The following is a 19,763-nucleotide window of genomic DNA, read 5'->3' as shown; positions in this document are numbered from 1 at the left end:
CAGGAGCAGAATAAACTAAGGGTTCAATCCTATGCATGTTTAGACAGAAAAAAAAGTCCCACAAATCCCAGCAGCCCCCAGGCAACATGGCTGTCTGTGGAATGATGGGACTTTTAGGACCTTAAAAAATAATAATATTGCTTTTATATCCCTCCCTTTTTCCTCTTGCAAGGAAGTCAAGGTGGCTTACATGGTCTTCTTTTCTCTCCATTTTATCCTCACAACAATCCTGTAAGGTAGGTTAGGCTGAGAGTCAGTGACTGGCCCAAAGTCACCTAGTGAGTTTCATGTCTGAGTGGAGACTAGAATCCGGATCTCCCAAATCCCACTCCAACCACTATACCACACTGGCTCTGAATATGCATAGGATTGCACCCTAAGTGGATTTCCTGCCTGAACTTGCATAGGATAGCCAAGTATACCTATAATGCTTTTGGCCCACTTAATGTTCTCTAGCAGTGTGTGGGTCATTTAGGCAGAGCAATGGCCACTCCTGCCCTCTGTGAGAACACAGGCTCCATGGCAGGGTGCTTGACATGCTTGGCTTCTTTATGTTTCTAGGATGAATTCCCGGTGCGAGAGGATCTCTCTGACATCTCTGACGAAGAAGCCCCATCCAAGCCCCCACAGCTACCCAAGCCCGTGATACAGTCCTTCAAAATGAAGAACGACTCGGATCTGTTTGGCTTGGGCCTGGATGAGCCAGGTCCCAATGACAGCAGTGAGGAAGGTGAGTGGAGGTACCCTCTTCACATTTCTCATCAAACAAGTTCCTTGAGCAGGAGTGCGTTGCAAATGTGGCTGAACGCTACAGTGTGCTTAAACTGCAGGATGCCAGCTTTAGAGTTGCACAGCACCCATCCTCCTAGCTGCATGTTCCAGTTAAATAAACACATTTCATGGAGAGAACTCTGTTTCCTCCAAGCACTTGGTATGTTGCCTAGCTTCTCCTGGGACCACAGAACCTTTTTTCAGTCCCAAGATGGAGGGTAGGGAGTTGGAGCAGACTTTTAAGTGGAAAACAAGCAATTCCTGATAACTTTGGCTCTTTGACTGCTTGGAAGACTTCCTTTGGATCGTTGTATGTCAGTTGCCCAGGCAGGGCTTGCAAAAGCTGCAGTAGATTCGTTAAGAGTGCCTCACACCCTGCCTGGGCCTATGGACGCTCCTTTGAAATGAACCCTTTCATTTTATTTTAAGATAATAGGTGTTGACAGCCATTAGTTCCTTGTACAAGGGTGGTTGTTCATACCATCTCCATACAAAATACTGATATCAATAGGAAGGCATCCTTGCCCTCTGCCTGGTTGTAGTTACAGTATGTGCTGTTGTTACTTCGCCGGCCCTCTCAGTGGTGATCATTCTCTCTTCCCCCACTGGTTACAGATAAAGACAAACCATCTTCCAAGGAAAAGAAAAAGAAAAAGAAGAGGAGTAGCAAAGAGGTACATCATCTCACATGTGTGCTTGCACCGGTGTGAAATTTTGCCCCCGCTTCTCAGCCGACACTCCCAAAGTGGTGCATAAAAGCAATTAAAGGAACGTACACTTCAAGGCAGCAAATGTAATCCTTAGCATCCCCAAAACAATCAAGAGCAGCAGAGGAATAGAGGTAAAAGAGGCAACTCCCCACAGCACAGTGAAATGAAAGGGTCTTTGCCCTCTTACAGAAAGCAGCACGCGAAAAGGGCACTTAATCACGCACCCCCAGAAGGTGTTGGAGGCTCAGGGGCTTCTTGTCAGAAGCCAGTCTGCCTCCTTCGCTTGTGGAGTTATCAGCGTTATCAGACGATCAACCCGCACAGACCAGCTATTTCCCCTGAAGCTAGTCTGTGATCTTGTCAAATCCAGTGTTTCTTTCCCTATCAGAAGAGATACTGAGAAGTTTCCCCCTTTCCCCATCATCTCCTTGTTTGCTCGGGTGTGTTGGCTGCACAGAACTTGCCTGCTTCTGGCCACAAACACATCTCCGTAATCTCCAACTCCAACCCCAACCCGACAATTCCTGATTGGCCCGTCCCCGCACCCCTGAGCACATACCTGCTTCTGATTGGCTGGCTGGTATCTGGTCTGGGACAGGCTAATGGCTGTTTAAAGCATGTTCAGAATAAGGACAGAATAAGTCCTTTGGGGATCCTTGGTCCTGTCCATATTTTTTTCGTGGGCTTCAGTCTGTCCAATAAACTCTCTCTGGCTTCCCTTGCACAGGAGGAAGAGAAGGCTGCAGTGAAGAAGAAGAGCAAACAGAAGAAGAGCAAGGAGAAAGAGGAGGGCAGAGATGAGAAGGAGAAGAAGAAGAAGAAGAAGAGAGGCAAAGAGAAGAACAGTGAGATCGACGAACTGGAGGCCTTTCTCGGGGGCGGGGCAGGAGCCAGCAAGCAGCAGGGGGGCGGAGACTATGAGGAACTGTAGCCCCGCCCTGCTCCACCCACATCCTGGCGGTTGGCTGCCAGTGGCCCCTGCTGAGCTGGACTAAGGTAGGGGGCGGGCGGGCGAAGCCGCCGTGGCCTCTCCCTGCCACCCAGACCGCTTGCGCTCCAAAAGACCGCGAGGGCCCAGACAGGCACTTCCGCAGTGGGGCAGGGGAGGGTCGAGGCATCGCCCCAGAGCTGCTGGGGGAGGGCAGGCCAAGGACCGGCTTGTCAGCTGCTCCTGGTTCCTGGCCTGGCATCCTCTCTGCCCAGGAGCCGGTGGCTGGGACTCGGCAGAAGGGGGGCGCCGCCGCCCCCCTTGCAGATGCTGCGCTGTGTTACTCCGGAGCCGCACGGCCAGTTGCAGTGGCACACTGCGCGTCGTGACCTGGAATCACGTCTGATTGTGGATCCTTGCTATTTTTTACCAGAGAAACAGTTATTGACTGGACGGCCTGCTCCATCGGGAGCTTGTGTGGAGAATTGTGGTGCTGAGCTTTTGAGAGCTGCAGGGTTTCAGCAAGGGAGGCCGAGGGACTGGGGGCAGGGTTCATGTTGTGCTGCAGCCAGGCCATCGTTTGGCTAGGGGTCAAAGGACCCCCCGATTTCTGCAGCCCCAGGTGTCACAGACACCACTTATAAGCTGCTGTGCAGTTTGGGAAAGAACGGCAGAGTTACCCATTTACACGCAAATGGAGGAGAGCGGCAAGGGCCTACCCACCTCCCTTTCCCAGGGTCTTATTTTTTGCATATTGTGGAAAGCAGCCCTTGTGCAGCAAAGTGCCTCTCAGGGACCTGGCTTTGACGTATGAACGGAGGTGCAGGGAAGGATGTTTGTGATGGGGGGAGGGCTTTTTGGCGTCTCCTCTGAGATGGCTGCAGCAAGAGCTCTCTCTCCTGGTGCTGTTCTTACAGCGCCGAGCCCTGCAGCAACTGGGCGTGCTGTCTGTCCTCTTGCCCTGGCAGCAGGGTGCCTCCTGGTGTGTGGTTTTTGGAAAGCCTTTAAAGCCCCCCTTTCCTCCAGCCCAGCCCACCCCCAGAAGTGCTGCATGCTTTGGCTGTGCAGAATCATGACCAGCTCTTGATCCCAGTTGACCTACCCGCCCGCCATACCTGCCAGCCTTTGTTCTTTTTTCCTAGTGGCTCTTCATTTCAGTAGCTCCCACATTCCTTCACACACATCTCTGCATTGCTGTGCCACCACCCCACTCCCTCGAGGAAAACTGGTTAATTCTAGTGCATTCCATTGCCCTTGTGCTGCTGTGTGTGGACTGGAGTTGGGCTGTTTTAACATTCCCCCCCCCCCCCCCGAGTGAATTCTGAGTGATGCTCACCTTTGGCTGCTGCTTTGGATCCAGTCTCCTCTTCAGAGCTGCCTCAATGGGTAGGAAAGTTGCCCTTCCCCCTTTTTGAGAAATGCACTTGACACCATTTGCATCTCCAGCAGACCTCGGGGTCTTATTGCATGAAATGGATCATCATCTCAGGTATTCTGTCAGCTGTCCTCCCTCTGTCTCTTGGCACATGCACTGCTCATGGGGAGGTGGACACGGAGAAGCTGCATGGGACCTTCCTCTCTTGAACCATTGCCCCCCAAGAGGAGAAGCCTCCCAGGATCCCTCCCCCAACACTTCTCTGAGCCTTTTCTCTGGAACCAAACGCCCAGCTGAGCCTGACCCAGTTCCATGCGAAATGTCCTGGTTGTGTTCCCTCTTTTTTCTTTTTTTGCTTTGGAGAAAAAAATATCCTAGTGGAGCATTCCTCCATTCCAACTTATAAAGCTCTTGGTTGTACAACTATTTGTGTGTGGTTTCATTTATTGCAGGGAGGGGAACCCCAGCCCCCTGACTTTCCCCCTATTTCAGCTGGCTTCTTTTGGCCCCAGGCAGCTTCTGTCTCACTGCAATGAGAGGTGAGTGTGAGAAAGTGTGTGTGCACATGCACCATGTAAGCCAAGAACTGAAGAGTTGGGTACTGGTTTAGCAGTGTCTGCAAGACAATTTTGCTTGACCCGTGACAAATTGGACTGAAGTTTGGTGTGGGGGGGAGGGAGGGTTGAAAGGCACACTTCTCTTTTCCATGCTCACCCCAACCTCAGCTTTTTCCAGCAGGGCCGCACGGCATTCAACATTCATTGCAATAGATCTTTCCCCTTGCACAGGGAGATGGCTGCTTGGTAGGTACACTCATGACACGATTCTTTGTTTGAAGTCCAAATGCTGCCTCACCCGTTTCTGGTGGGGAGGTATTAAATACATGGCCCAGCAACACCTGCAGTGAGGCTTGTGACTTGCTGTGCCCTGCTTGCCATATAGGCTGCCATTGAGGTATGTGGCTTCAGTACAGGATGGCAGGGCCCTGTCTCAAGGAGCCTACAGTCCAAGGGAAAGAGTGGAGGGAGCCCTGGTCACGAGGGTGGATGTGGGCATGTGCAGTTGCACCCACTAAGCCAGCCTTTCCCCAACCTGGTGCCCTGCAGATGTGTTGGACTGAAATTCCAGTTGTTCCTAGCTCCATGGTGCTGTGAAAAGTACTTCGCTCGCTTGTCACCCAGTCAGACGCCCTGCCCCACCCCTTCCTGCCTCCTAAATTCGGGGTGCAGAGCCTATGCCCCCAGCTTCTCTGCCTAACAACCCAAAAAAGTGTCATTGATGAGCTGTCGTGGAAGGAAACTCATTGAGCGTTCATTGCGATTGGGAATGTACAGAATTGAGCTGCGGCAGGCAGCTGTCAGGCTTAAATGTGTTGTGTGGGGATTGTGTGCGTATCTCCAGTATTTGTAAGCAGTTGAAAATCTGGATCAATGGGAGAGAGCCTCGCACAGAGCCAAGGAGCAGGTTCAAGGGGGCAGCTGTTTGCTGGAAAGGGGGTGCGGGGAGAGAAGTGGAGCATTTGGGAGGTGCATAGGAGGGGTCTGGCTAAAGAATGGGGAGCTGGGAGGGGGCTGGCAGATGGTTGGTAAAGGAAGGAGGAGAGACCGAGAGGTGAGGAGGGACAGGGCAGCCAGGCGGAGGAGACACTGGCTCCTTTCCTTTGATCTGCTGTTAAGCAGCAGCCTGCCGCGTTGTGGGCTCCTCCTCCAGAGGGCCAAACACAGCCAGATTAAGGCCTGCTGAGTTGGAGCCAAGGCCCAGTTTACTGCTTCCCACCCAGATGTTCCCATGGCAAAGCCCCCCCTCCCCCGGGCAGGCCAAAGTCCTCATTTGTCCCGGGCATGTGGGAGTGGAGCATTTTGGAACACGGAGGCTCCATTGGGCCACCACGGCCGATCAGCCTCCGTAGGCCTGACACCCCCCCCCCCCGTCTCTTGACCCCATCACTACCTCTTGTTGCAGCCAGTACCATAAGTCGGCCTCCCACTACCTGCTGGGAGGTGTAGCCCAACACATCTGGAGCGCAGCAGGCTGCCATCACCAACCAGTGTCCTGTTCAAGTAGTTTTCCAAACCTAATCGTTTTGCTGGATTACACTTGAGTTTCTAATGGGGTTGTGGAAGCCTCTCTCTTTTGATATACCTTTATTATGTCTGTCTTCAGTTGTCTTTTAAACAATCCTAAACTAAAAAGTCACAAAATGCTTCTGGGGGAAGATGCACCAGCCGCCGCCCTCCTACTCACGGTGGTTTCCCATTCCTGCCCCTTTCTCGGGTCAAAGCGAGGAGGGTGGAAAAGGGGTGTGGGGAGACCTGCCCCTGGGGGTGGGGGTGATGTGAGCCTTCTTTTAAAGAAGAGACCATGTGTGCCGGCAGGCTTCCCGCGCCACCCCTGTGGTGTGGGCACCCCCACTCCCACCCACGGCTGAGCAGGGTTGCTGTAGCAACCTAGCAGGCAGGTGGCCTGGCGATGCATCTTCTGCCACTGTATGGCAGGAAGGCATATAATGGGGGCAGAGAGGGTGGAATTATCCCTATGCTGCCCCTTGCAGTGGGACCAGCAGCTGTTCCCAAAGGCTCCATTTAGCAATGGCTTGTGCCCTGAGTCACCCCAGAAGTGGGCGCTGGAGGAGCCTTCCATAGGGGACCGAGGTGGCCCTGTGTAGTCGGGTATTCTCTTCCCCGCCACAGCCAATGCAGTGACCCAATGGCAAGCCCACAAATGAGTTGTGTTGGTGGCCAGCGCCTGGTACTTGAGAGGTAGACAATCTTTGTCTGAACGGGGAGGCTTGACTTGGCTATCGTGACAAATATCTGCTGCTGAACCTTAATATAAGAACATAGGGAGAGCCCTGATGCTGGATCAGAGCAAAGGTCCATCCAGTCCAGCATCCTGTTCACACGGCGGCCAACCCGCTGCCCACAGGAAGCCCACAAGCAGGACTGGAGTGCAACAGCATCCTCCCGCCCATGTTCCCCAGCAACTGGCGTACACAGGTACACTGCCTGATACTGGAAGTAGCACATAGCCATCAGGACTGGTAGCCATCGATGGTCTTCTCTTCCATGAATGTGTCCAATCCCCTTTTAAAGCCATCCAAGTTGGTGGCCATCACTATATTCTGCGGAAGTGAATTCCATAGTCTTTCTTGTGTGAACCTTTTGTCGTGTGTGTCTGGGCTGAGGAAAGCCTTCACAAGTGGTGACTATCGCCACAGCTTGTGCAGAACGGAGCCGTACCTCTTACTGAGGCCCGGGGCTCAGTCTTGGAACATGTTTTCATTGCCGAGACGCAGGTCCTTGGAGGACGGGAAGTGATCAGGCTATCTGAAAAGCCACCAGTGGTCTGGATTTGAACGTCTTTGTGGGAGGCTCTCCTCTTGGTCCTGCCACCATCAGAAGCACATGTAGTGGGGATGTGGGAGAGAGCCTTCTTGGTGGCCGCTCCCAGGCTGTGGAACTCCATGCAGAGGGAGGCTAGGTCACCCCTTCTCTGTTGCCCCTCTGACAGGTGGCAAAGACATTTCTACTCTGGCAGGCCTTTGGCTGTTGAGCTTGTCTGTTGGGTTGGGTTCTCTCCCTCTCCCTCTCCCTCCCAGATCTACATCCAGAGAGAGAGATCTTTCTTTCATTGTTATGCTTTACATTTATTTGTTTCTATTCTTTTCATTGCATTTTTGTTTTAATGTCAGTCTTGCTATTGTTAGTAGCCTTGGGCACCATTTTTGGATGAAAAGACAGGATATAAATCAAATAAACCAAACTAAATAAATAATCTGAAATAATAGCGTGTTGTCTAAACACTTGCTGTTTGTCTTGACCCCACCCACCCGCACCCCACCCCGGAAATGGTGTTCCAGCACACCTGGGGGGAGCCAGATTTGGGAAGCCTGCGACAGCCCTTCTGGCAATCTTTACAGAACATTATTTTCTGTTATTACATCATGTGTCGTCGTCCCCTGCGCCCCCCCCCCCCCACGTTATAGAAACACTGATTGTAATCTGCGGGGGTTGTAGGGAGGCCAGGGCCTTTGCTGGCGGCAGAAGGCGCAGGGCTGCCAAAGTCTCAGATTTCTGCTCCGCAGCCTTAGTACAAATGTAGGGAGGACATGCCTGGCTGCTGTTGTTTCTAATTGCTACCATCAGCCGCAGCATGACTCCACTGGGGATCGGTTCCTCTGGGAGAGACATCCTACCAAACAAGCCTGAGATTACTGGAATCTCAGTCCCAGCTCGATGGGAGATGATGCAGCAGAGCCTACGCACCAGCCAGGGATTAGAAGATTTCCCTCCCCATCTCTTATCATCCCCACCCCTCCAGACCCAGTGCCACCAAGATGCAGAATGCCAACTGACCAGGAAGCAGCATGCTCTTCTGCCTTGAGCAGCAGTTTGACATGCCAAAAGCCAGCAGGTTTTCATGGCAGCATGGAGGTAAATGCTGTTGTTGGCAGGCTGTTTAGCATAGGAGTGGGGGCTGGTTGAAAGTTGGCAACCCTGGTGTGAGGATCCAAATGGGAGTAAGAGAGGACAATCAAAGTAAGGCCTATAGCATCTCTATTTGCCAGGGCTTCTGGCCTTTGACCGCTCCATTCAATATTTATCTAGCAGCCTCACGTATAGAATAAAAAGTCAAGCCCCTGCCCAGCCCAGCTTATGTGGCAGGTAGCAGTTCAATGGAGAAATTCAACAGTACCTGCTGGGTTTCTTCCTCGGCAGGTAATTGTCAAAGGTGCAGGAGCCCAGCCAATGAGAGAGACATGGCAACCCCGCCTCTCGGAATTGTTCATTTGTGACTGTCCTGCTTTTTTGCTACTATAGGCGTTTTTGAAAGCAGAGAAGACACAAGATTAAGAAACACATTTTCTATTCCCTTGCTGAAGCTCTTACATGAATATTCCAGCTCTTAATGATCCAACCTGATTAGGGCACCCCATGGACTCCAGGCGGGCAGGGAGGGGGCGTGTCTGTGTTGCTTGGGAGGGCCGCATTGCCAAACGGGAGCATTGAGCTTCTTAGAGCTGTACATCTTTGCAAGCAAACATGGATTCAGGGGGAAGATGCGTAGGTGGGTTTCTGTGCCAGCCTTTCCAAATATGGCTGGTGCCAGCTCTGGCCCAGGGTCCAAGTGGCAGAGCAGGCTCCCATGTCCACCCACATGCGTTGCCATCTGAGCACCTCAGTTCCCATACTCGGCTGGCTTCGAGAAGCAGATGAACCAAGAGGTTGGTGCAGCCTTTCCCAACCTGGCACTCTCTAGATGTGTTTGGCTATGCTGGCTGGGGGATTCTGGGAGATGTAGCCGAATACATCCAGGTTGAGCTGCTGAAAACCTGCTTGCAAATTGTTGGGCGTTTTGCTGTGTACACCTTTTAGCTCTTATTCTTGATGTGCTGCTGCTGCTGGTTGGTGGAAGGATCAGGCATTTGCCCGGGCCCACTGAAAGGTGGGCCCGCTGCCTTTGCATCAGGACTGGCCAGATTGCATGCAGCCTTGGTGACCAGGAGGCCATGTTTTTCTAAGGGGTGACATCCCTGCATGATGCATAATTGACATTCCAAATTCATTGGTCCCCCAGCTGGTATCTCTTGCTTTAGGAAACGGAACGCACAAATGTGCATAGGACAGAGCAGTTGACAGCCGTGAGAGCGAATAATGGAATGTCCACGTTCAGGGGCACTCTACCTGTGAATACCAGATCCAAGCCACTGGGGGAAACCATGGCCTGGCTTTATGGCTGGCTTATGAACTTCCACGAGAAATCTGGCTGTCCAGGGACAGACACAATGCTGGAATTAGGTCTTAGTCCAATTCCAGGCAGACCAATATCAGAGGTGCTGCCTTAGTTCATATGATGCCCCCCGAATCCCCCTATACACTTAAATGGTCACACACACACCCTGAATCCCAGAGCCAGCCCTTCATACCTGCACAGAGATGCTGCAATTGAGTGAATGAGCCGGGCGTGAGGGGCGTCTTTCCTGGCCTCCCCAACCACAAGCTAGGCCGCAGCAGAAGCGTGGGGTGGCGTCGGGGCGAGTGTGCATCACCTTGCGCTTCTGTCCCACTCGCTCTGGATCCAAGGCGGACTCTTTCCTCCGAGGTTGCCAGTTCCGGTGAAACGTTTGTGGACATCATCTTGTGCCGCCGCCTCTTCAAAGAAAGGAATTGAGGCAAAGCAATGCGCAATCAAGCCGCCCTGAGCATGTACAGAATGCCATTCCCGCACCAGGTATCAACTGCAGCTTTGCCCACACCCCTGGAGAGTCCTGCTGCAGCAGGTACCAAGAAGGCTCGCTACCTGTAGGCCTTTGCCCCAGCACATTCCTTTTTTCAGAAATTAAGCCCTGTCCCCCTTTCTCCCAGGGCAGCATTCCGAGACCAACAGTCAGTTATATATGTTGACCATGTATGGACCACTTTGGTATCACTGACCCTTGGAGCTACAGCTCAGTACTAGACCCCATGCCGTTGTTGTTGCATCCGTGTGCCCTGACCGTACCTGCTCACCTTCACTGCTGATTTTGTCTCCCTGGGTTGGGGAGCAGATCCCAGCGTGGCCAGTGGCTTTGCAGAGAGTGCCTGGTGGTGAAAAGGCTGGGCCCCTCCCCCACCCATTGGAGTGACCACAGGCAGGCCTGAGCTTGTGTGTTGCCAGGGGCCTGCGCCAAGCCTCTCTCTATCTCCACAAACATGCCCTTGAGTTGTTGATCTTTGCCCTTGGGGGAAAGCAGTGTGTGCTGCTCCATGCAGCTAATAAGGCCTGGCTCAAAATCTTTTTGCCAAGCCAGGTTCATTTCTTTATTCCCCTGAAAGTGAGAGTCGAAAGGCTATTTATAAGCCTTTTACATCACTCTCCCACAACTTGGTGCCTTCCAGACGTGTGGGACTGCTTTACATCTAGTCCCAGGAGTGTGAAATGTGACTGCAGTTATTTGGTTGGCAGTGAGAGAGAATGGCACTCTGCACAGGCCCAGAGACACTCTGTGTTGTCATCACACCGTACATGCCAGGGCTGAACCTAGGCACTCAAAAGCGGTTGGGGGGGGTGGAATTGACGTGGGTTGGTGTGTGGTTGCTATGGAATTGGCAGAGTGGACACTTGGATGAGTTTAAAGTCAGAAGATGAGAAAACAAAGGAAGGCTACGCTTGACTGGCATGAAGGAAGAGGAAAGCGAAGCTGGCAAGTGAGATGGGTGTGAGTTTAAAAGGAATTACGTGACATATATGCAAGGGTTTTACCCTTAAAGGCGGCCTAAAAATGATTTAAAATAAATAAAGCATAATTGTCAGGCTTCAATGGGTTTTTTTTTAATTGCTGGAAAATATAGGAATGTTTAGCATATGATTGCCTGTTCAGATCCTTCAGGAAGGAAGGCGTGTGTGTTCTTGCCTAGCACCAGGAGTAAAGAACGTGGTGTTAGGGTGGCACTCTGCTTCTTGAGAGTCTCTGCTTTCATTCTTAAGCAGCAAGCATCTAGCCCTTATGGACTGCACAAACAGACTTGAGGGTGTGTGTGTGTGTGGGGGGGGGGCAATGCCCAATGAATTTAAAATGTCTGAGGGGGACCTAAATAAAATTTCCAGCAGCTGGAGGTTGAGGCTTTTGAGTCATTTCCCCAAATAACTCTTTGCGCCTCCTCTTGACTAATAGAAGAATAAATTATGCAAAGCAGGCAATGTGTAAATCTTTTTTATTTGCAGAATTTAAAGATTTTCATTTATACTGAAAATCAGATTAATTTCAATTGTGAAAATGATAGACAATTCAGATTGTCGAATTCAGTTTTTCTTAGTACGGAGTCTTTTTGTAGATGGATATCAGAATACACAAACATACCTTTATATGCTCCAAATAATTTTAAAACATTTGTAAGGTTGCCATGGCTAGGTCTTGAATTTCTGCCCCTTTCCTCCCTGCCACCCCCACACCAGCCCAACCAATTTTCTTCTGGTTTTATGGATGTGACTCTGCTAGCTGTCGTTGGGGGTGGAATGAGCGACAGCAAATTCTTGGAAGGATCATGTCTGATAACTGGCCACAGGTGAGCAGGCCGGAACAGGAACATTTTGCAAAGCAAGAGGGCTTTCCGTTCATTGCTCACCCACCTGCTGATCCGATTTTCTTTTTCCGCCTGCCCGTCACCGAAGGTTGAGAACGCAGACTTTTTTTAGCCGAATATGACCAACCTTAGCAGCCCATTATTAGAATGCTTCAGCATCTCTTTCCCCCCCACCCCCAGACCTCCCTAAAGAAACACCATCGCTTGTCCTGAACCCCAGAAGGTTTGCCCAAAGAAACCTAACTTAAGTTGTTTGGGCAGGAAAGTAAAATGAGGCTTTTTTTAAACGGAGGTGGAAAATTCCAAATGTATTACTGCATATGTAAATCCCACCTTTCCTCAAGGAGTTTTGGGTGGTCTGTGAGGGAATATTTTAATTTTTAACTCACAACAGCTCTATGAGGCAGGCCTAACCTCTCACGATTCCTAGCTGAATAGCTGGAGGCACATTTGTGATTTATAACACCCCGGTTCTCATAAGGGTTACTCAGCCTGCACCCCCATTTGCCCCTTATACATTGCTGAAGGCTTTACTCTCTACTGTTCTAAAGTCAAGAGTGTCATTGAGGTTTTGCATTAAGACGCCCTTAGTGGGGGCACTGTTCTGTGCTAGGGCACCTGCTTGGCATGCAGAACTTCCCGAGTTCAGTTCCTAGCACCTCCAGGACAAAGGAGCTCAGGTATTTATTTATTTACAGCATGCTTACCTCACTCTTGAGCTGAAAAGGCTCCTCAAACAGCTTATAGATCAAGACGGTCCTTGCCATCATGTTTACTATCTATGTATCTTTAAAGCATTTTGATTCTGGTCTTTGGCCAAGAAGACTCCCAGAGTGGCTCATGGACAAAGACTGGATATGCCCGATCTCGTCTGATCTCGGAAGCTAAGCAGGGTCAGCCCTGGATGGGAGACCACCTGGGAATCAGGCTTCCTGCGCCGAGCAGGGGGTTGGACTCGATGGTCTTGTAGGCTTCTTCCAACCCCATGATTCTATAAAAACAAGACATCCCCTTCCGGCAGCAGGCCTACGTTCTAAAAGTCATGGCACAAAAGGAAAACGGGATGGGGAGGAGGAAAAAAGCAATCCCAGGGACCAGTTCTTAAAGTGGCGGAGTTTGTACAGGGGCCAGCTGGCATGGCCACGGTTCAAAGAGAGGAGCCAGAGGCAGCTGGTGTCTCAGCAGAGCCGACCGAACGGGCCAGCCTCCCTCCCCTCCACTGGCTGCAGCGCGACGGAAGGGCAGGGGATGGGGAAGACGCCCCCCCCCCGCCCTCTGCAGGAGACGCTAGCGAGCCTTCGGCGCAAGCTGGCACGGGCAATACCGGGCGAGATGGATCGCTGACCTGGCCTAAGGCAGCTCGCTCTCTGGCTGGGGCACGCTGGGCGCTGTGGGCCAACAGCGCTGGGGAGCAGTGGCCTCGGAAGGCTGCCTTGGGGGCGATCCTGTGCACGCTGAGTTGCAGGACTTTCCCCTCTCCAAAGGGGCACAGGATGTGAAATGGCTGTCCGCCCTGAGCGCCAGGCCCGGCGTCCAGGCGCGCGCCGCGCTGTGCCGGAGGCGAGACGCCGCCCCTCGCCCCCGCGCCTCCCCCCGACGCCCCGGAGGTGGCGCTGAGCCTTGGCCAAGCCGCCCGGGGGGGGCACGCTCAGGACAGGGACGGCGACTTTTCCGGGGCCGGATCCGAGAGCCGGCGCCGCCCTGAGCCCATCCGGGCAGGAGGCGGCTCGAGACCCGGGCGGCGCTGGAGCCCGGGACACCCCAGTCCGGGCTGCAGACGCCCGGCGCGGCGCACGCGGGGAGCCCGGCGCGGCCGCGAGCACTGCGGGAGCTCCTCATCCTGCCCCACCGGCGCGGCCTCCGGCCTCCCCGCGCCCTCGGGCCGCGCAGAGGGGCAGAAGAGCCCGCGCGGGCCAGCCTCGGGGGCCGGACGCCTCGCGGCGACCCGCTCCTCGCTTCGCCCCCGTCGCCGCGTCTTGCTCCTCGCTTCGCCCGGCCGCCGGCGCGAGGAGGCAGAACCGCGCCCGCCGGCGAGCGGAGCCCCTGCTGGCACCGGGCTGCCCCGGCGCGAGCGCGGCCTTCTCTCCCGGGGGACAGCCGGCCTGGGCGGCCCGCTCGCGCTCGCGGGGGTCGCCAGTCTCGCTCCGCCCGCGGGAGCGCGGCTCCTCTCCAGCCCCAGTAACGAAGGGATGGGGGCCAGTCGGTGCTCTCGGTACCCAGGATAACCGGGCGTCAGAGCCGCGCAGCCTCCCCGCCCGCGAGAGGCCCGGCCCGGCCCGGCCCGGCATGTCTCGCGCCGAGCGGCGCCGTGCGCGCGCTCAAGCCCAGGCCCCCGCGCGCCAGCGGACCGCCGGAATAGTCGCCGACGGCAGAGACGCTTGGGAAGGGCCTCAGTCGCGACGAAGCCCTGCGAGAGAAGCGGGGCCGGTGTCCCCAAGCGCAGAGCGGCCGAAACGGGGTCGGACCGCTGCGCCGGCGGCCAGAAAGACCGACGGCCGGACTAGACGCGGCCCGCACGCCGGCGTGCCTTTCCCGCAGGCCTGCGCGTCTTCAGAGCCAGCGGGGCGCCGTGGCTGGAGTGCTGGGCCGGGACTCGGGAGATCCGGCCTCGAGTCTCCCCTCAGGCACGAAACGCACGGGGTGGCTTTGGGCCAGTCACTGACGCTCAGCCCGACCTACCTCACAGGGTTGTTGCGAAGATAAAATGGAGAGGAGGAGGATCATATAAGCCGCCTTGAGCTTCTTGCAAGAAGAAAAAATAGCGATGTAATAACTCCCTGGGAAAGACTGAAGGCAGAAGGGGGCGGCAGAGGATGAGATGGCTGGATAGCATCACCGGTGCAACGGATATGGACTTGAGCACGCTCCGGGAGAGAGCGCGGGACAGGAAGGCCTGGCGTGCTGTGGCCCATGGGGTCACGAAGAGTCGGACACGACTGAACGACTGAACAACAACAGTGATGTAATAATTTTTTTTTAAAGTCGTACAACTCCCAGCATTCCCCCAACAGCCATGCTGCCTGGGGAATGCTGGGAGTTGTAGGACTTTTTTTCTGTCTAAACATGCACCCTTAAACTCACACCCCTCAAGGCTACCTTATGTATTTGTTGTTCAGTCGTCCAGTCGTGTCCGACTCTTCATGACCTCATGGACCACGGCACGCCAGGCCTTCCCGTCCTGCGCTCTCTCCCGGAGCGTGCTCAAGTCCATATTCATTGCATCGGTGATGCTATCTAGCCATCTCATCCTCTGCCGTCCCCTTCTCCTTTTGCCTTCAGTCTTTCCCAGCATCAGGGTCTTTTCCAGGGAGTTTTCTCTTCGCATTAGGTGGCCAAAATACTGGAGCTTCAGCTTCAGTATCTGCCCTTCCAGTGAGCAGTCAGGGTTGATTTCCTACCTTATGTATATTTATATATATATAGGGGAAAGTGGCTTGTAATAGGGTTTGGCCCTCTGTATTCATTGTCTGACTTTATTTGCAATCCAGTCATCTGCTTCACTTCTTGGCACAGCAGCTAAAGTCTTGCAAGGCCTTTTTGCCAGATACTACATATGAGCCATGTAGCAGCTCAGATTTGGCAAAGTGTTTCTTAACTTGCTACAGAGCTTGGTTTATATTAATTTATTCTATTTGTCTCCACCTTTTTCTGTCTAGCCATTCAGGCCTCATGAGGCTTATTATAATTTGCTTGTGGGGGCAGGGGGAGCTGTCTTGCAAACGGCTATGCCACGAGGTAGCCAGTATCACAGCTGCAGTTTCAACGGAGTGGGTTTGGGCCATCAAGCAGCCCATGTTCTGCAGAGTATAGTTTGAGACTTGCAAAGCGATGGAGATCTCAGAAGGAGCTCTGGTTTGACCCAGCAGCTCAGGTCTTTCAAAGCCATAAGCATCTCATGGAGGAACTGCCTCAGTTTTGACTGGGCCAGCTGTGCTCTGAAAATGGCTCTAAACTGTCTGTTCTAAAAGGCAATTTCCCAGCAAAGGAAACACTGACCAGGACAGAGGCCGAGTCGAAAGGGTGAGAGGTCACTTGTAAAACGGCAGGCTGTGAAAGCAGACAAAGGGTCATCCTGCTGCAACCTTCCATGGTCAACTGAGCCAAGCATCCCACCCCAAACCGCACAGCCTCTTTGCGATGATGTTCTTGTCAGCTTCCATCGCATCTGTCCTCTGCGATCCAGCTAACAGATGGTTCGATGATCACCTTGATCCCACGACCTCCTTGTGTGCAGCTGGCTGTAGCAGTCCATCCACGCACCCCCCCCCCCACTGTTTAATTGAGCAGTGGATTGCGTTCCATCGCAGGCGGGCAGGCTGGACCGCCTGCCGTTTCAGGCAGATGAAAGCCCGGGGCCTGGCATGGCATTTTGATTCCCCAGCGCTGCGCCCTCTGCGAGTGGGCTGCAGGCTCAGGCCTGGTCTTGCTTTCAGACAAAAGACTCGTGCAAAGCCACGGAGGGCGGCTCATCAGGGAGGGAGGCCGACTGGCCGGCCGAGGGCCGCCAGCTAGGCAGGCCCTCCATGTTCTGAGGCAGCATGACTGGGCGGCACCGCCAGCACCCTGGGCTTCCCGGAGGCACCTACTTGGCCACTGAGGAAGGTTCTACTTCCGGGGTGGTGCAGTGGCCGGAGCGTTGGCCTGGGACTGGGGGGCCCGGGCTTGAGTCTCCACCTGGCCAGGAAGCTCATGGGGTGACTTTGGGCCAGTCCCAGACTCTCAGCCGAGCCTGCCTCACAGGGTTGTTGTGAGGATGACACGGAGAGGAGGAGGAGGCCCACGGAAGCCACCTTGGGCTTCTTGCAAGAGGGGAAAAAGCAGGATATGAATGAATGCAAATAAAAACTCCCCCCACCCCCACCTCCAGTATAACAAATCATATTATACTGGGACTGGGAATTGAAGCCACCTCTAGCCTTCCCCAACCTCGTGCCCTCCAGGTGCTGTGGACCACACCTCCCACCATTCCCAGCCAGCATGCTGTCCAAGCCATCTGGTGGGAGTTGTAGCGCCGAACCGCTGGAAGGCACACGGCCGTGTCCGTGTAGAATGCGCGGTGCCTTCTGCCTTTTTTGGTCCGCCTGGCACGGATGAAGAAGGGCACGAGCTTCACCGGTTGGAGTGCCGCCTGCGAGGGGAGAAGAAGGCCTTCCCGCCGCGCCCCTCCCTCCCCGCGGCTGCGCCCCCTTGCAGGCTGCCCGGCGGCCGCCGGGGGCGCTGCGGAGGCGCGCGGCGCGGGCGCTGGAATCTTCCGCGCTGGCCGCGGAGCAGGTGCCGGCGGGCCGAGGGCGCCTCTGCAGCAACGGGCGGGGGCGCGCGGAGAGGTGGGTGAGCGAGCGGGCGGGCGGGCGGGCGGCGCAGGGGAGGGGCGCGATCCAGGCAGCCTCGCAAGCGCAGAGCCGGGGGCGGGGCTGGAGTCAGCGGTGCCGCGGGGGGGCTCTGCTTTGGCGCGCGGGGGGCATTTTGCGCGGGGGGCTCCGTGCAAGGCATGCCCCCTGCTGAGAGTGGGGGGCCCACCTTGCACCTCCCCTCCCCCGGTTTCAGTTCTGCAGCTGGCATGATCCCTGCGATGGCGATGTGATGTGCTCGGCGTGCGTGGGGGTGGGGGGCAATGAGCTGCGAAGATCCCGGCCGGCGCTAGCGGGGGAGCGTGCCCCCCCGTCACTGCCCCTCTTTCCCTCTAAGCCTCAAAGGGGGGTCTCTCCGCGCTCCCCCTCGCCCTCTTTTTAAAGAGTCTCCTCCGGCAGTGACGTATTGCGAAAAGCAGTGAGCCCCCCCGCTCCCCCCACTCCACGTCTCCTTTGCAAATTTTGCACTCATTCAGATGCAGCAGCAGCTTCTCAACCCCCCCCCCCCCGCAGCATCAGCACCACTACCAGGGGCTTCTCTGCTCTCCTCTTGCAGTTTAAGCTGGAAGGGCCCCGATTCGTGGTCAGGTGGGTAGAAAATGGTGACGGTGGAATTGGGGGTGGGGGGAGGTTTAACACGATGGGGTGTGTGTGTGGTGGGGGGGATAGTGTCGCCCCTCGTCAAAGGCGTGAGCTGGTAGGGGCCATTGGCTCTCTCCATTAATTCCCTCCTTACCACTTGGAAATTAGATTTCATCCCCCCCCACTCTTGCCCCACTTGAAAGGAGAGCTCTGCCAGCAAACTCTCATGTGGAAAGCAAAAGCCCCCTGTCCAGTTCGGAATGCCAGGGCTGATCACCCAGACATGCAACAGGCAAAAAGGGTGCCTCTGGGCATGTGTGGAGTGCCTTTTCTCCCCCCAGTTGTAGCCTGGCCCTGTATGTATGAAAAGGAGGATCAGGGTCTGTGGGGGTGGGGTGGGGTTGTGGCTTCCAAAACAGACTGACGCCCCAGAACCAGATTGGCTGCTGGGCAAAGGAGCCCCGTGTTTCGAGAGGCAGGTCTGCCCATCCTGGTCTGGCTTGGGCCGAGAGAGTTTCCGGCTGTGCTCTAAGCCTGGATGTCTGTTTAGTTTAATTCCACATCTTGGCTGCCCTGAATGCCTTTTTTTAATGAAAAAATGTTTTTAGAATAAAGGATGAACATGTTTTAGAATAAATAACTTGAGGTACTTGCCTTCTAAAGCAAGAGAGGTGCTGGGGCTAAAGCTGCTGTTAGAAGCTATCTCTCCCCACTCCCTCATTCACTGGGAAATGCCGAGTATGAATGTGATGGTTCTCATGACGAAGGGGAAAGCGCTTTGCACATGCTCTCTTCCTTTCTTGAGCCCCAGGGGAGATGTAAACAGGTTCAGGGGCTCCGGTGAAGCTCTTTTGAAAATGGCACGCGTGGGTTGCTGTGCCAAGGCGCTGGCTGGCCAGAGACTTGCTCAGATCCGCCTGCGGTGCCGCTCAGTCTGAAAGCGCAATATTGATCCGGAGGTCTGCGGGGCCGGCTGCTGTGGATTGGCAAGACACTGCCGGGGGGCCGCAACTCTGGGTCGGGGAGGGGAAAGGATGGCTTGTGCTCCGGGGCCAGTCCTCCAGCCGGGCGACAATGGCGGCGGCAGCGCCCTTCCAGAGCTGGGCTCACGTGATGTCTGAGGCTGCTGTCTGAAGCACGCTTAGGAGGAAGCACGTTCCATTGACCGCAGCAGGCCTTGCTTCTGAGTAAAGATGGCATGGTGAGAGCATCAGCCAGGACATCCTGGGTTCAAATCTCACCTCAGGTAGGAAGCTCCCTATGATGTGGCTTCAGGTGAGCCTCTAACTCATCCTTCCCCAGTCTCGAGCCCTTGGGATGTACTGAACTACAACTCCCAGCCAGCCCTGGATGCTGGGAGTTGTAGTCCAACACATCTGGAGAGCAGCAGGTTGTGGAAGGGTGCTCTAACTCCCACCCATTGCCCACCTACAATATGGAGATGATAGTATAGGCCTACCTTATAGGGCTGTTGTGACAATTGCTGCAATAATGGTCATGAAGCGCATTTCTGAAATGCCAAGCCTCACTCTTATTTTCTTAGCGGAGGCCTCTGATGATAGATAATTCAACAGGTACAGCTTTCCTGGCATGAGGATGCCATATAGGAGAGAGATACTGAACCTGGTGGTTGTCTGGCTCCCAACACGGCTGTTAGAGCCACAGAATCTGGGCTGAAGAGAAAGAACAACATGGTGCTGGCTTCAAGCTCAGGTGGCTTTTAAAGAAGGAGAAGGTCTGTCTTTGTGGTCGTTAGGCATGATGATAGCTAAATGGAACCAGTACATTCGGGGATGGCTCACGTCTGGAGTCCTGGCTCTAGGAGATGCCCCTCTCACGGCCTGCTGCTGAGGTCCCCAGGGGAGTTCGGCCCAAGATGTGCCTTTGGCCTGACCCAGCAAGAATGTCCTTTCATGGTCTTGATTTGCATGGGTGAAGAAGGTGCTGGCTTCAAGCTCAGGTGGCTTTTAAAGAAGGAGAAGGTCT

General features: G+C 54.5%; 1 protein-coding gene across 4 annotated transcripts in view; it reads left to right on the top strand.

The window, feature by feature from the left end:
• RABL6 (RAB, member RAS oncogene family like 6) overlaps nucleotides 1–4,210 on the top strand; it is a 42,232-nt gene extending 38,022 nt beyond the window's left edge. For 3 of the 4 annotated variants that reach the window (XM_084821115.1, XM_084821113.1, XM_084821117.1), the window contains 3 exons: nucleotides 562–730; nucleotides 1,387–1,445; nucleotides 2,209–4,210. In XM_084821115.1, coding sequence (XP_084677241.1) covers nucleotides 562–730; nucleotides 1,387–1,445; nucleotides 2,209–2,412 — 432 coding nt within the window. In that variant the 3' untranslated portion in view covers nucleotides 2,413–4,210. Of the gene's footprint in view, nucleotides 1–561; nucleotides 731–1,386; nucleotides 1,462–2,208 lie in introns of all 4 variants that reach the window. The other variant, XM_084821114.1, reaches the window with a different exon arrangement.
• Nucleotides 4,211–19,763: the final 15,553 nt, after the last annotated feature.

The sequence above is a fragment of the Heloderma suspectum genome, chromosome 14 (genome assembly GCF_057233095.1).
Source record: "Heloderma suspectum isolate Gila_16-S chromosome 14, 16-S_ref, whole genome shotgun sequence".
In the NCBI taxonomy this organism is placed as follows: Eukaryota; Metazoa; Chordata; class Lepidosauria; order Squamata; family Helodermatidae; genus Heloderma; species Heloderma suspectum.
This window is presented reverse-complemented; position numbering and strand designations above follow the sequence as displayed.